The sequence below is a fragment of the Pseudoliparis swirei genome, chromosome 5 (genome assembly GCF_029220125.1).
Source record: "Pseudoliparis swirei isolate HS2019 ecotype Mariana Trench chromosome 5, NWPU_hadal_v1, whole genome shotgun sequence".
NCBI classification, from domain to species: domain Eukaryota; kingdom Metazoa; phylum Chordata; class Actinopteri; order Perciformes; family Liparidae; genus Pseudoliparis; species Pseudoliparis swirei.
The window spans coordinates 2,696,706-2,712,410 of record NC_079392.1 but is presented as its reverse complement, the minus strand read 5'-3'; the positions used below and the strand labels follow the sequence as shown (position 1 = coordinate 2,712,410).

General features: G+C 42.6%; 2 protein-coding genes across 3 annotated transcripts; one reads left to right on the top strand and one right to left on the bottom strand.

The window, feature by feature from the left end:
* Positions 1-589: 589 nt before the first annotated feature.
* lsm4 (LSM4 homolog, U6 small nuclear RNA and mRNA degradation associated) lies at positions 590-5,053 on the bottom strand. 2 transcript variants are annotated; one of them, XM_056414665.1, is made up of 5 exons: positions 4,961-5,053; positions 4,512-4,553; positions 3,238-3,336; positions 2,067-2,268; positions 590-1,400 (listed from the first exon to the last, which is right to left on the bottom strand). In XM_056414665.1, exons 1-5 carry the CDS (start codon positions 4,961-4,963, stop codon positions 1,279-1,281), a joined length of 468 nt encoding a protein of 155 aa, XP_056270640.1. In that variant the 5' UTR covers positions 4,964-5,053; the 3' UTR covers positions 590-1,278. The 2 variants fall into 2 exon arrangements, with proteins under 2 accessions (XP_056270640.1, XP_056270639.1); XM_056414664.1 differs by lacking the exons at positions 4,512-4,553; positions 4,961-5,053 and having other exon boundaries at positions 3,238-4,505.
* Positions 5,054-5,609: 556 nt separating this feature from the next.
* LOC130193867 (pyroglutamyl-peptidase 1-like) lies at positions 5,610-13,545 on the top strand. The gene is made up of 5 exons (XM_056414667.1): positions 5,610-5,781; positions 7,553-7,605; positions 9,620-9,736; positions 10,219-10,451; positions 13,263-13,545. The coding sequence occupies exons 1-5, from the start codon at positions 5,748-5,750 to the stop codon at positions 13,456-13,458; spliced, it is 633 nt and encodes a 210-aa protein (XP_056270642.1). The 5' UTR covers positions 5,610-5,747; the 3' UTR covers positions 13,459-13,545.
* Positions 13,546-15,705: the final 2,160 nt, after the last annotated feature.

The following is a 15,705-nucleotide window of genomic DNA, read 5'->3' as shown; positions in this document are numbered from 1 at the left end:
GCTCCAGAAAAACTAAATCAGGAAATGTGAAGCGAATATCTCAGAGCTTTTATATTTAAATGGTTTTAGTGAAATATCTCATTTACTTTCTTTATAAATGTCAAATAATTGTGTTCCAAAGTTACCAAAATGTGCTTTTGGCCAACAGCCAGAGGATCAGAGCATAACACAAGTACGCTTTCAAAATTGTTAATCTGAGTAAGTGTTTATTAAAATGGGAAAATAATGACGTAATGAATAATCATTACATCATAAACATGTTTTTTTGGGTGATATAGTCACTGAATTAAAACAATAAAAATGTTTATTATAGCGTAATATCTTAATGTGGTGGTGATGGCAAAATATATCTATTAGCTTGGTCTTGGTCCCATTCAAGATATGAACTAATATCAACCTCTCCATTTTAACATTAGTCTTTTTTATCCAGCCCATTGTCAACATAAACTATTACTTCTGTCTTACTTAAAGAGCATAGTTAGCTAATCATGGCTTTAAAATTAAGAATTATAATTGATGTAAAAGCACTTATTGAAAAAGAAAAGTAAAGCGGAACAAACAGACGAGATAAATAAATAAATACGACCACTTTAACAAAAGGTATTTTATTCTCGTGTTCATAAATTACACCGTCTTTCTTTTACTAAAATAAAAAAGAAATCCAACCAACAAAAGACACATTGGACTTTTCCACTTCAGGTTTAAGAACGAGAGAATATTTGTTTTGATGGAAACCCTAATGATGACGACGCGTCGTCTTACAGATGCTTTAACCAAAGTGTTCCCGTCCAGGGACTGAAGTCTCGTCCCCTCTAACGGCCGCCGGCCGGTCCGCCTGCCGCGATCAAACCGCCCGGCGCTAAAATAAAGAGCTCGAGTTAAAAAAAAATAATACGATGCAACAGCAGTTGGGGGCGGGGCAAACGTCTTTACCTTGAAGCGTACACCCGAGGAGAGAAAGAACTACAATTAAAAACCTCATTCCAGTGTTCCAACAATGAGATTCACGACACTAAATGTTCCTGCAAAGCTGTAATAACATTATCGATGAAGCTAAAGACGGGCTCGGATACACTGGCATCGGGTCGGACTAAAAAAAAAAAAAAATCGTTAATACCAACTTACAGATGCTAAAAAAACAAAACTCTGTGCAAAGGGCACAGCTTCTCTTAACGTCTCCCGGTGGTCGGTCCAGACGAGCGTCAGCGCAGAAGGAGTTACTTTTTCTTTTTTTAAGGAGAAGTGGCTCGGGGGAACCGGACGCGTCCTGCTGGTCCGTCAGTGCTGGTTCTTGGCGCCCTGCGGTTTGCCCGTCTTCTTGTCGGGCGGCTGCAGCTGCAGCTGCTGCTGCTGACCCCGGCTGGGACCCGACATCCCTCGGCCGCGGCCGCCGAACAGACCTGCGGACGGGGAGGAGGAGCGTCAGTTCGGTTAGCCGAGGGAGAATTATTGTTCGGCCGAGTCGGTGAATGAGAAAGAGGCACAAAAGTTATTATTCGAGATCAGGGGCCGGGAACCTTTTTGACTGGGAGAGCCATAAAAGCCAAATATTTCTCTATATATTTAATTGAGCCATATACTATTTTTAACGTATAATAAATTAAATATGTCTTGCTTTTAATGCGACTTCTGGTGCTGCATGGTGCTCGGGGGTGAGGTGGGGGTGACTTTTGTTGTTGCTCCGCGAGCCGGAGAGCCGAGAAGTGTTAACGCGACACGTAGAGACAGAGTGACATGCTGCTCGTTAGATACGATCGATAAGACGTTTAGTTTAATAAAAGAACAAAGACGTCTTTAAGAAGAGGACCTTAAATTACTTCTGCTGTAATCTGGCGCGATAGAGAAAATTACAGGGTGGTGGGCAGAGATTTTTTTTTTCAACTCAAAATTGTCTGGGAGCCATATGCCGTCACCGGAAGAGCCAGATATGGCTCGCGAGCCTTAGGCTCCCGACCGCTGCTCTAGATGCTCCTGAGAGAGCGTGGACTTCAGAATAGCAGAGACATTGGGAAACGACCATAAACAGTCACGTTGACACTTCTATGAAGACGGTGTTGTTCAGTCACCTCGGCCTGCGCCTCCCCCTTGGCCTCCCTGTCCTCCTCTTCCTTTGCCCTGCTGCTTGTTCTGCTGGGGGCCTCCGCGCCCACGCCCCTTTGACACCACCTCCTCCTTCACCATGTCAATGATTTCATCGGGGATTCGCAGGTACTTGATGGTGCTGCCTCTGATGTAGCACTCGGGCATCCTCCAGAACTTGTCTCCATCCTGTTAAGAAGGGAGACGGTCGTTTAGGAAACCTCTCCGACCTCCATCCCTCTCTCACTCTCGTCTCACCCTTGTCTGATGTATTTCTCTGTTTGTATGGACACTCTCCCAAAATGTTCAATTTTACGTAATTTGAAAAACTGGATGGTATATTTTGAATACTACACCTGTGCTGATGTATACTTTGTAAATTAAGCTACTGTCCAAAAACAAAAAACTATAAAAAAGGGAGACGGGTACAATTATTACAAATGGGGGGGGGGGGGGGGGGCAGCAGCTGCTGGGAACTCAAACATGTGGTTTGAGGCGAGTTCCTCAACACAAGAACTCCTCTGATTGACCCCGCAGGAGACGTGGAACTCGTTTTTGAATAGAAAGAAAAGGAAGGGGATGAAGACAATGACGAGGAAGAAGAGGATGAAGAGGAAGATGATGATTAAGAAGAAGCGGAAGAGGAAGATGATGAAGAGAATGACGAGTAAGAGGATGAAGGGAAAGAAAAGGAAGAGGATGAAGAGTAAGAGAATGAAGACAATGAAGAGGATGATTAGGAAGAAGCGGAAGAGGAAGATGATGAAGAGGATGACGAGTAAGAAGAGAAAGAAAAGGAAGAGGATGAAGAGTAAGAGAATGAAGACAATGTAGAGGAAGATGATGATTAGGAAGAAGAGGAAGATGATGAAGAGGAAGAGAATGAAGACAATGAAGAGGAAGATGATGATTAGGAAGAAGCGGAAGAGGAAGATCATAAAGAGGAAGAAGCGGAAGAGAATGACGAGTAAGAGGATGAAGAGAAAGAAAAGTAAGAGGATGAAGAGGAAGAGGATGAAGAGTAAGATGATATTTTTCCATCTTGTGTAATTATTCATAGTCACGGAAACAAAACACTGACACCTCCATGTAAAAGAGCACAGAAGCAGTGTGTACAGTTTTAGTGAGAGAACACGTGACTCTAGAGCGCCGCTTTACCCGCGAGGTGCAGATGACTTCTCTCAGGTTGATGTTCATCCAGTTGTCACAGCTCACCAGGTGGCCGTTGTACGTCTCTCCGTTCTTCAGCTCCACCAGCTGAGGAGAGAAAGGACACGCAAAGAAGACGCCGGCTGCTTTAGAGCCTCGACGACACGACGCAGGACGGATGGTAGGAACCAGAAAACGAGACACTTCAATTATGGGACGCACGGAGCGCAACGACGACTCGCACTTCAGCCCGGTACATTTGAAACACTGATTTATATAGTGGACCAATACAAGATAAAAAAAAGCTAAATAACTGTAAAGTTGTATGCAGTTGTTTTCACCCACTTTGCTAAATATACCATAAATAATATCAGGTGTTACCATTTACTTTTAAAAGTGCAGGGACAACATTCAGGGTGGAGTTATACATTAAAATAACTTTAAATGTTTAGTTTTTTGTATTTATCTCAGTGCACGAATAAATCCATTATATTACAAAATGGAAATCAATACAGGGTTCTTACACATCTTGACCAATGGATTTCCAGGACTTTAAAACCAAATTTCAATGACCAAACTGAAATCTCGGTTTATACATGAAAAAGTGAGAACATTTAGTATTTAAACTGTGAATTCCAACGCAACAGTATACATTAAATTAAACACAGAAAAAAAATATTAACATTTCAAAATTCCATGACATTTCCAGGTTTTCCATGACCGTAGGAACCCTGCACACACCTGCCAGGAGGACCACTACGAACACCAGACTAGCACTTCAGTGGCACTTGCTTCTGGTTATTTTGTAGTTTGGCTTTCTTTAAGAAAAGCTACTTTCTTGATTCACGTTGTTCTGAGTTTGTTCTCATGGTTGAATTCACTTATTTTAAGTCGCTGTGGATAAAAGAGTCTGCTCAATGACATGTCACGCAATATGTTTTTGTTTTATTTATCTACAGTGAATAAATCCATTAGCACACAAAATGGAAATATAGCACCACGACGAGGATCAATACTAAGAGCAGACATAACCCTGGAGGAGCTGCAGAGCGGAGTCAACATGTGGGGTTAGGGTAAAAAATACATCTTTTCCGACTATATCTGGATTAAAACACAGATTAGCACTTCAGTGGCATTTAAATAGCTCTTATTATGGTACTTTTGTAGTTCGACTATGTTGAGGAAATGTTACTTTCTGTATTCTTGTTGTTCTTAGTTTGTACTCGAGGTTGATGCACTTATTGTAAGTCGCAACAACGAGCAGCAGGTCCGCGTGTGCTCACCATGGGATGGTTCTGGGCCGTTTTCAGCAGAGATAGTGGAAGCTGCAAAATAAACACACAAAAACAACAACAGGTGAACCGTCTGAACTCATCTGCCGTGAACAGTATGGAGTTACCAGAGTAAACGTGCCTCTTCATACACAGCTGTTCTCAGTTAAAACCCATCGTTCACACCGCTTAGCTTCTAGCGAAAGAGTAGTTGCTATTTGCAGCTTCTAATGGTGCGTTTTTAAATGTAGTTAGAATCCAGGAAACGTTTATACTGAGGTTTGTAAACCTTATTCACAGCGTAAAGCTAACGTGAGCTAACGTTAGCTTCTTTTAATGTAGCGAGCACACTTAGCATTAAGCTACGCAGTCTCGCGCCGCGGTGCTGTGAACGCGGTTGGATATAATATAAATATAACAGCTATCATGGTTTGATCTGAACACCGCAGGTGAATACTTACCATCGTGAAGGTAAGTATTTCAGGTTGTGTGTCTCGCGTGCTGCACGATTGATGATTTTAGCTGCTATTCTTCTTCTTCGTCTTCTACTCGTGAGCTTCCGGCGCGCGGTATGTAATCACGGCTGTGATGTTAGATGCTGCCCTCTACTGGCAGGAAGCAGGCACTGCGACATATTGGCTTATATTCAGACTTTTGATAAATATTTTTAAATTATATGAAAAAGATTTTGTTTCATTATTACAGCCGATTGTTGTAAATGACTATAAAAGTAATTACTTGGAAATAGTATATTTTAGTTGCAAAACCAGCGAAATAATACATAAATAAAATGAATGAGAAACAAAAAAAGTACAACGAGGTGCCTCGACGAATGTGTACACAGAAAACGGTTAATATAAAATCATAAATATGATTTACGGCAACAATAGGCGTTCACCATGAAATGTGGCTCCACCCACTCAGCTCGGCAGCTTCTTGATGATTTTTTAAATTATTTATTCAACAATTGTACAATTTAACAAAAAAAATGTGAAATACATTTAAACTAACATGCTAAAGACGGGCGCCGAACGAGTTTTCGCGGCCCTGTCGTGACGCCTGCCACTTTAAATCGCGCTCGCGCTTCTCTCCACGTCAACGTGCTTACGTCACGTCTCACGCAACGTCTCGCGCAGCCAGCCGCGAGCGGGTCCCCTCCGTGGATGTGTCCGTGTCCCCGCAGACGGAGAAGAGGCGGAGGGTGCTGGCTCAACAAGACCGACCGGAACACGGGCGACGGGACGGGAGATGGACAACGGCAAACGGACTGTGGTCGTTACAGGTGTGTGTGTGTGTGTGTGTGTGTGTGTGTGTGTGTGTGTACTCTTCCCAACCTTTGTTGTTGTTATTGTTGTTGTTGTCGGCGAAGTGAACATTTGGGCGAAGTGGTAGAAAAGTTGAGCCGCTGACTCTAATGGCGTCAGGCTGCTTCACTCCGATGGATTTGTACACACTTGAAACGAGTTACAGTTGTAATAACAACGTCACACCAGGGTATTTGTTTCTATATTATTATTTTTAATCGCTGCTGACAACCTCGGGGGACATTATTTTATTGTTGTTTACGGGTCTTTCTTCAAAAGCAACAACAAACAACATATAATAATAATAATTATAAATGTGGCCGCCATTCGTGTGGAGTAAAAACAAAGTTATCTCAAACAATAGTTTGCGATTATCTGGATATCAGAGACAACCATCACGTCGATGTGTGTCCATACATAAGAATCAGTGTTTTGTTGTGATGGTATTTTCAATATTCAGAGTGTCTGACAAAGAAAGTGGGTCAATGTGTTTCTTCTGACTTTTTCACAACAGTTGAAACAGCTGGACAAAGTAGTTAAAGTAAACAACACAAGTATTACAGTATTCATCTATCACTATTACTCCAGATTGCATCACATGTTTAATTTAAGGGAAAACAAAGCCCCACTTTGCATCCCTATTGATTAAATAATAATAGGAAAAACAAGATTAATTGTAACTTCACTTCCAGGCACTTTTTTAAATATAATATTTCCCTGCACATTGACGCCTGAGCTCAGACGCCTCAGACACAAAGGGGGTGCGGAGGCTCGCTGGGCCCAGCTGATGGGAAGATGTGTAGATTGCCTGGGAACCAGCGCCTTCACAATGGCGGGTCGGCCGGCAGCTGCCGGCGGCCCCTCGCTCGGCTCCTTTTCAGCAGCCTGTCAGACAGACTGATCCCCCTCCGCCCTCCACCCTCCACCCTCCACCCAACCCCCAGGGACCCGCTGACCCTGGGAAGGGTGGTGGAAGGGGATCAGGTATAGATCCCTACATAAACAAGCCGGAGTGAATATCCAGGGGCCGCTGCTGTGGTTTTATGGGTTTTACGGAGTGATGCGTGGGAGGGACTTGGTTTTTTTATTTGGTAATTCAAGTAAAGCCGGATGCTGCAATGATCTAGACATTTACATTTGTCTTATAGGAGTGCTTGTTTTCTGAAAATCTAGTTTTTTGGGAATCACCATGTCTTTTTCAACAGTTTTTAATACCTGTTTCCCCAGAATTAAATGTACATTTAGTTTTACGAGTATAATGTGTCTTAGAGATCCCACCAAAACTACAAACTAAAGAACAAACTCATTCCTTTCTGTTTGTGAAAATGCTTTTTTTTTTCTCTTGTCATTTAAATTTTGTATTTGTTTAGTGATATAAACATAAAACAAGTACAACAATGTCAGACATAAACATAAACATATATATACACACATATACATACACCTACCCCCCCCCCCCACACACACACACATATACATATACACACATACATATACACATGCATACATCCACACACATATATACACGTACACACACATACCACCCCCCCCCCAAAATAAAAAATAAATAAAATAAAAAGCAGCCCCAGCACCCCCTTAATTATCTTTTACTTGTAAGTATGTATACACCACCCTGCATCTGTATTTGCAATTCCCTCAAAATGCATATTTATGTCGTCGTCGTGTGCAGAAGCCAAACATAACTTTGTCGTTCACATAAAGTTAAATAATAATGTCCGTGTTTCTCAGGTTTTGAGCCGTTTGGTGAGCACACAGTCAACGCCAGCTGGGTAGCAGTCCAGGTGGGTTTGACCCCTCTATTGCTCGATATTGTATTTATTAATTATTTTTTGCCACAACATACAACATTAAGAGCAACTGTGACTTTTTCTCTCTCCTTTGATGACTCGCCTGTTTACGTGACGCTCTCCTAGTTCCCGGCCGGCGTCCCATCGGGCAGCCGTGTGTCCTGCTAACGGGCCGTGTGTGTGTGTGTGGGGGGGGTGACGCTGGTTGTCAGGGTGTCTAGACGGACTTGATAAGGATATTAAAAGGCAAACAAAAGGCCGCTTTGTGCCGGGGGGTCACAGCCGTGGTCAAACAAGCCCCTTTTTCAAATCGAGTGTGCGGGGGGGGTCAGTGTCCAGGAACCTGGGGGGGGGGGGGGGGGGAGCCTGTCCACTGGCTGTGGAGTTGACCATTTATCTTACTAATAATATGTACGATTGCATCTTTTTATTTCTTGCTTTTTTGTGGGGGGGGTGGGTGAGTTTTTGGACACAATTTTTTTTTGCTGTGTTTTCTTACTAATATTTGTAAGTGTAAAAATAATGTTATTTTGAAAGAACAACCAAAACAGAAACAGCTGCTTGAAGTTTAATTAAGTTTCACAAAATTACATCTGGCCGTGAGCATTGGCTCTGAATGGTTTTGTGCATCGCTAAAAAGAAAGTAAAGTTAAAATAGAAACCCATCCGCCGTTCCCCTCTCGATCCGGGGTCGGGTCTCAGACCCAGCCGGCCGACCCAGACTTCAACTCTCACCCGCGACGCTCTCCGGCTAATTCCGGGGATCCCGAGGCCAGCTGGGAGAAATAATCTCTACTTCTAAAAATAAAAATGTATAATGAAAATAATATGTAAAATATATACAGGACTGTCTCAGAAAATTAGAATATTGTGATAAAGTTCTTTATTTTCTGTAATGCTATTAAAAAAATATTAAAAGAATAAAAGGCTTGCAATATTTCAGTTGATTTGTAATGAATCCAGAATGCATGACATTTTTGTTTTTTTAATTGCATTACAGAAAATAAAGAACTTTATCACAATATTCTAATTTTCTGAGACAGTCCTGTATATATTTTTTAATGAAATAAGTAGAGCGTAAAAACAAAGAGAACCCAATGTGTTGCATTAATGTTTGAAGTGGAGACTTGACGTCATTATAAGATGTCATTAGAGTCTTCTTCAGTTATTTGTCTTGTTTTTTTTAAAGTATTATTTTTAGGTATTGGTTTAAATTTAAGATTATACATATTTTGCTATCGACTCTTAAGCTGACAAATCTTTGAACATATTTTCCGTGGAGAGAGATGAGGCTAAATTAATAGTGAATAAAAGGATAATATCAAGTTTCTCTACTTCACTTTTATAACTTGTGTGTTCTCTACACTTAAAGGTCCTCATTGACTTATTGTCACCGTGACCACGGGAACATGTTTGTAATAAACCATTTATTTATGGATGCAAAAAAGTATTTATTTAAAAAAACTTTATTGATAATGCACAATATGATATACAGTGATCACGTATTTTCATTTTTTGTGTGTGTTTCAATCAGATTACAATTTTAAAAAATAAAACAGGAAAAATAAATAAATAAAAATAACAAAGGCAAAACAAAATAAAAAATTATAATAATAAATAAAAATTAAATAAAATTTGTTTTTATATATATGTATGTGTCTATGCATGTACGTGGAATTTAAATTTATTTTCAGGCAAGGGAATATAAAAAAATTAAGATTAATTAATTAATCAATAAGATGGGTTGTGTCAAGTTTGTAAAAACATAGTTTTTCTAAGAAATATATTCAGTCATTAAATTAAAAAAAGTACTCATAATAAAAATAATATATCCTTTATTGATCCCACAGTGGGTAAATTCTTCTCTGCATTCGACCCATCCTTATTTATTCAGGAGCAGTGGGCTGCAGTGAAGCAACTGGGGGTTCACTGCCTTGCTCAAGGACTATTCAACATGACCTCCAGCCGCCCTTAATGGTATGTTTTGTGTTGTTGTTTGTCCTGACAGGAGCTGAAGAAGCTGGGTCTGGGTGGGGAGGTGGACCTGCACGTGTCCGAGGTCCCTGTGGAGTACCAGAGGGTCCAGAGTCTGGTTCCTACGCTCCTGAAGAAGCATCACCCGTTGGTAAGAAGAACACCTGATCTCGCTTTATTCCACATTCACAGGTGAAGCACAGGAACTCTCGTCCGTCCCAGGTTCGCTCTGATTTTATATTTTCTAGTGTAAAGGGGAAATTTATTATTTAATTTTAATTTTTAAATTTGTATTTAATTTAAATTTTTACATTTGTATTTTATTAAAAATTGTATTACATTTATAATGTTATTAAAAGTTGTAATTTGCTAGGCATGACAACAACAAAATTATAATAAATATTTTCAACACGTTAAATTAAAGCACAAACACACGTCTAATTGTGTGTTTTAGCTTGTAAAAATGTGAACTTTTTATACTTAAATCTGTATTTTGGATCAAATAAAAGAGTTTTTCTGCTCATTTTTAGACGCTTGAGGTTCAAGTCAGACAGAGATGCCACAGGCGCGTCGTGATTAATTAATTATATTATAATTCTGAGCTGTGTTTGTACTGTTTCCTCTGTTCTCCAGCTGGTGGTCCATGTCGGGGTCTCGGGGATGGCCACCACCGTCACGTTGGAGAAGTGTGGCAGAAACCACGGCTACAAGGGCCTCGACAACAGCAGCTTCTGTCCCGACTCGCAGTGTTGCATTGTGGGAGGCCCGGACTGCATCAACTCGGTGATCGACATGGAGTCGGTCTGTAAGCGAGTGACCGCCTCGGGGCTGGGAGTCGCTGTGTCCGTCTCCAAAGACGCCGGACGGTCAGTATTTACTTTTTATTTAGTTCAACCTAGTGATTCAAGTAATTCGATCATTGGGGGCAAACAGCGTGGGCTTTACACCTCTAGGGGGCGCTATAGGTGCATTTTTGTGTACCCAAAGTCTTTTTCAAAGTCTTTTTTAAATTTGTAATTTAAAAAAAAAAAATTTTATTGTCAGATGCACAGAATGACACAGGGTCAGACTGGGCACTGAAATTCTTATGACAAGGCACCACACAACAACTACCATAGCATAATATAACATAACATAACATGACATACACTCTGTACAAGTACTCTGAACATAATACTAACATATATACATATAACACACATATAGTAACATATAATAAACTAAACTACAGACAAATGGGAGTAGCAGGTAGTGAAAGCAGGTAGTGCAATAAAAAGTGTAAGTACAAGGCTGAAAGTGACAGTGTATGTAAAGTGACGAGTGCAAAAGTGTCGAGTGCAAAAGTGTCGATCGTGTGTCAGTGTCCATTTAGCAGCCTGATGGCTCTCGGGAAGAAACTGTTCTCCAGTCTCTGTGTGCGAGACCGGATCCTACGGTACCGCCTTCCAGAAGGCAGCGGGGTGAACAGTCTGAAGGCTGATGATGGCAGTCCTTTAGGATCCAGTTCTCCTGAGGCATCGTGTGGTCTGTGTCCTGCTGGGAGCTCCCTACTGATGATGAACTCCTCAGTCCTGACCACACTGCGTCGGGCCTTGCGGTCCTTGGCTGTGCAGCTCCCATACCACACTGTGATGCACCCAGTCAGGATGCTTTCTATTGTGCATCTGTAGAAATTGGTGAGGATGACTGAATCCATGCCAAACTTCTTCAGTCTCCTCAGGAAGAAGAGGCGCTTCCGGGCCGCTTTGACCACCTTGTCTGTGTGAGCAGACCAGGTGAGTTCGTTGCTGATGTTGACCCCGAGGAACCTGAAGCAGCTGACCATCTCCACTGCAGAGCCGTTGATATGCAGGGGTGCTCCTCCACCTGCCGTCTCCTGAAGTCCACAATCATCTCCCTTGTCTTGCTGATGTTGAGAGAGAGGCTATTATCCTGACACCATGTAGTCAGGGTAGCAACCTCCTCTCTGGAGGCTGACTCATCATTGCCAGTGATGAGGCCCACAATGGTTGTGTCATCAGCAAACTTGACAATGAGGTTGGAGCTGTGCATGGCTACACAGTCATGTGTGAACAAGGAGAACAGGAGGGGGCTGAGCACACAGCCCTGGGGGGTGCCTGTGTTGGTGATGACTGTAGATGAGGTGCGGTCACCGATTCTCACCACCTGTGGCCTCCTCCCCGTCAGGAAGTCGAAGATCCATTTGCATAGGGAGGTGCTGAGTCCCAGGTCCACGAGCTTCGAGACGAGTCTGGAGGGGATGATGGTATTGAATGCTGAACTGTAGTCAATGAACAGCATTCTCACATATGTTGATATGAATGTCAAATTTAACAACTTTTGGGATATAATAAAAGCCTCAAAAGGGTAAAAAAACATACAATATTCTTTCCATTTTATTTTCTTGTAACTTATGCTGCATTCAAGTGACCTTGGAAAAAATAAATAAAGACTGTGATACACCCATCAACATGTGGATGAACCTGTTCATTGGTCATGAGGATGAACCTGTTCATTGGTCATGAGGATGAACCTGTTCATTGGTCATGAGGATGAACCTGTTCATTGATCATGGTGATGAACCTGTTCATTGGTCATGAGGATGAACCTGTTCATTGATCATGGTGATGAACCTGTTCATTGGTCATGAGGATGAACCTGTTCATTGGTCATGAGGATGAACCTGTTCATTGGTCGTGTGGATGAACCCTGTTCATTGGTCATGTGGATGAACCTGTTCATTGGTCGTGTGGATGAACCCTGTTCATTGGTCATGTGGATGAACCTGTTCATTGGTCGTGTGGATGAACCCTGTTCATTGGTCATGAGGATGAACCTGTTCATTGGTCATGAGGATGAACCTGTTCATTGGTCATGTGGATGAACCTGTTCATTGGTCATGAGGATGAACCTGTTCATTGGTCATGTGGATGAACCTGTTCATTGGTCATGAGGATGAACCTGTTCATTGGTCATGGTGATGAACCTGTTCATTGGTCATGTGGATGAACCTGTTCATTGGTCATGAGGATGAACCTGTTCATTGGTCATGAGGATGAACCTGTTCATTGGTCATGAGGATGAACCTGTTCATTGGTCATGAGGATGAACCTGTTCATTGGTCATGTGGATGAACCTGTTCATTGGTCATGAGGATGAACCTGTTCATTGGTCATGGTGATGAACCTGTTCATTGGTCATGTAGATGAACCTGTTCATTGGTCGTGTGGATGAACCTGTTCATTGGTCATGAGGATGAACCTGTTCATTGGTCATGTGGATGAACCTGTTCATTGGTCATGAGGATGAACCTGTTCATTGATCATGTGGATGAACCTGTTCATTGGTCATGAGGATGAACCTGTTCATTGGTCATGGTGATGAACCTGTTCATTGGTCATGTAGATGAACCTGTTCATTGGTCGTGTGGATGAACCCTGTTCATTGGTCATGAGGATGAACCTGTTCATTGGTCATGTGGATGAACCTGTTCATTGGTCATGAGGATGAACCTGTTCATTGATCATGAGGATGAACCTGTTCATTGGTCATGAGGATGAACCTGTTCATTGGTCATGAGGATGAACCTGTTCATTGGTCGTGTGGATGAACCCTGTAACCTGTATAACTAATCTACGTTGGGTATGCAGAGACTGACGCGCTCCCCTCCCCCGCAGGTACCTGTGTGACTTCACCTACTACACGTCTCTGTACCTGAGCCGCGGCCGCTCCGCCTTCGTCCACGTGCCTCCTCTCGGGAAGCCGTACAGCGGGGAGGACCTGGGCCGCGCGCTGCAGGCCATCATCCACAAGATGCTGGAGCTCCTGGACCAGAAAGAGGAGAAGATCCACTGCCAGAAGCACTTCCACTGAGGGCCTCCGCCCCGAGCCCTCGACACACGAGAGAAAATGCACTTAACCACGAGCAGCCAAACGTTCCTCCTTCATCGCATCACCTGTTTGTTCCTCTTCTTTTTCGGTTTTTCTAGCCCCGACTCGGTTCTGTTTTTAAAGTCTCCCGATGGCGAGAAGATACGAAGGGAGTCTCAAACTGTTTCACTGGATGTTGAGTTGTTTCTTGAGTCCTTTTTCTTTATAAGAAGTTGTAATGTTGCCTTCTTTTACAAAGGTTATTTAAATCGGGGAACGGGTTGGTTCCAGCTCAGATTTCCCCAACGACAACGATAATAAAACTCAAAACTCCAGGCCCTGAGAAGTGTCCCGAGGCCGGCGGTGAAATGCTATTTTACAGGTTCATCAGAATTGTAATATGGCTGCACAGTTATTCTCAGGAGATTCGCTTCATTAAATCCGATATATCTGAGGATTTGATTTGGTGAAGCTGGAGTTGGGCCTGACATTTTTTATTTCTGTAGCACTTTCTTCATTTGGTTTTTTAAATGTTTACTTTGTATAGAATGTGGGCAGCAGCGCAGCCACACGGAGGCTTGCATTCAGTATTTTTATTTGTAACATACACACTTTTATTTTTTACGCCGCACAACAATGATAATAATGCACGTGAGGTGTCCTGCTTCATGGGCGGGTTTTGCTTAATTTTCCTGAGCTTTGGTTTGACCTCTTAAAGACTCAAATGATGGCGTACGTGTTCCGTTTTAAGGCGTTTTGATTGGACGGTCCAGTGTGGCCCCGCCTCCACAGCCCAGGTCCTCCACCTCCGCTTCAGCATCCCGTGTGTCCCCCGGAAGAACCGTCTGTCTGTTGTGAAGTGTCTAGTTTTCAGTCACCACCACTCAGAGCCTTTCTGTACATGTGTATTCAAATGTTTCTCCAGGTGAGCAAGTTGACAGTGACTTTAAGCAAATGTATTATTTTTAGCAGTGAATCGGTTCGCTTCTGACCTGAAAAACACTCGACTGCTTCTCACGCCTGCATTTTGATATCTTTTGTGATTCAACTTAAATCCGAGTCGTAGTGTTTTTAAATAAAATATCAAAACAGAACCTGTGAAATGTCCGTCGGGTGCTGATGTCTCAGCGTGTGGCCGAACCCTAAAAGCCTCAACTGTACGTGCGAGGTGACCTCTGACCCTGTGCCTTGATGTGGTTCATGTGTTTTAGGCCTTAAACATGCTCCTCGGGTCGGCTCAGAGATATGTTATTGATGTCGGATGTGCGCCTACCTCAACTATCCTCTGTTCTCGTTCTCTTGTACGATAATGTGACGGCTCTGGGGTTTATTGTGACATTCTCTGTCTGCTTCTGACATTTACAATGAGTAACCTTGGCTTTTAAAAGGAAATGCTTTGAATAAATAAAGGATTACAAAGAAACACGTTTGTGTTTTATAACTTATTGGTCCACTCCTTCGTTAAAACGCATTAAAGACATTTAAGTTAGGAGAGTTTTAAAGTTCAGAGATGTTTCTTTGAGGCACCATTGCGTCAATCGCATCTGCAGTCGTAGATGTAACATATTGCCTATTTATCAATATTATTTATCAATATTATGCTGTTTTATCACTCGGTCTGCATAAATCCACAACCATCTCAAATCAAACAGTCTGTATGAGAAATTCCAGTCTGGTTTTCGCTCTGGCCACAGTACTGTAACTGCTCTGGTCAGGGTCACAAATGACCTGCTGATGACGGCTGATGCTGGCTCTCCATCACTACTTATCCTTCTTGACCTCACCGCAGCATTTGACACCGTGGACCACTGCATTCTTCTACACCGCCTCCACTCCTCCATCGGACTCTCTGACTCTACCTTGGCCTGGTTCACATCATATCTCACGGACAGAACGGAGTATGTGTCCCTCGGAGGTGCTAAGTCAGAAATGCACCCTGTCAGCTGTGGTGTCCCTCAAGGATCAGTCCTTGGCCCCATCCTCTTCACTCTGTACATGCTCCCCCTTGGTCGTGTCATCAGCCGGCATGGAATATTTTTCCACTGTTACGCTGATGACACCCAACTCTACATCAAAACCAACCCAACCCCCTCTGCAGCCCTATCCACACTCTCCACCTGCCTGGAGGAGATAAAGGCATGGATGACGGCTAACTTTCTGCAACTTAACAGTTCAAAAACGGAAGCCATTCTCATTGGCACCCCACACCAGACCCGGTCATCCACTATCACCAGCATCAACTTCTCCGGC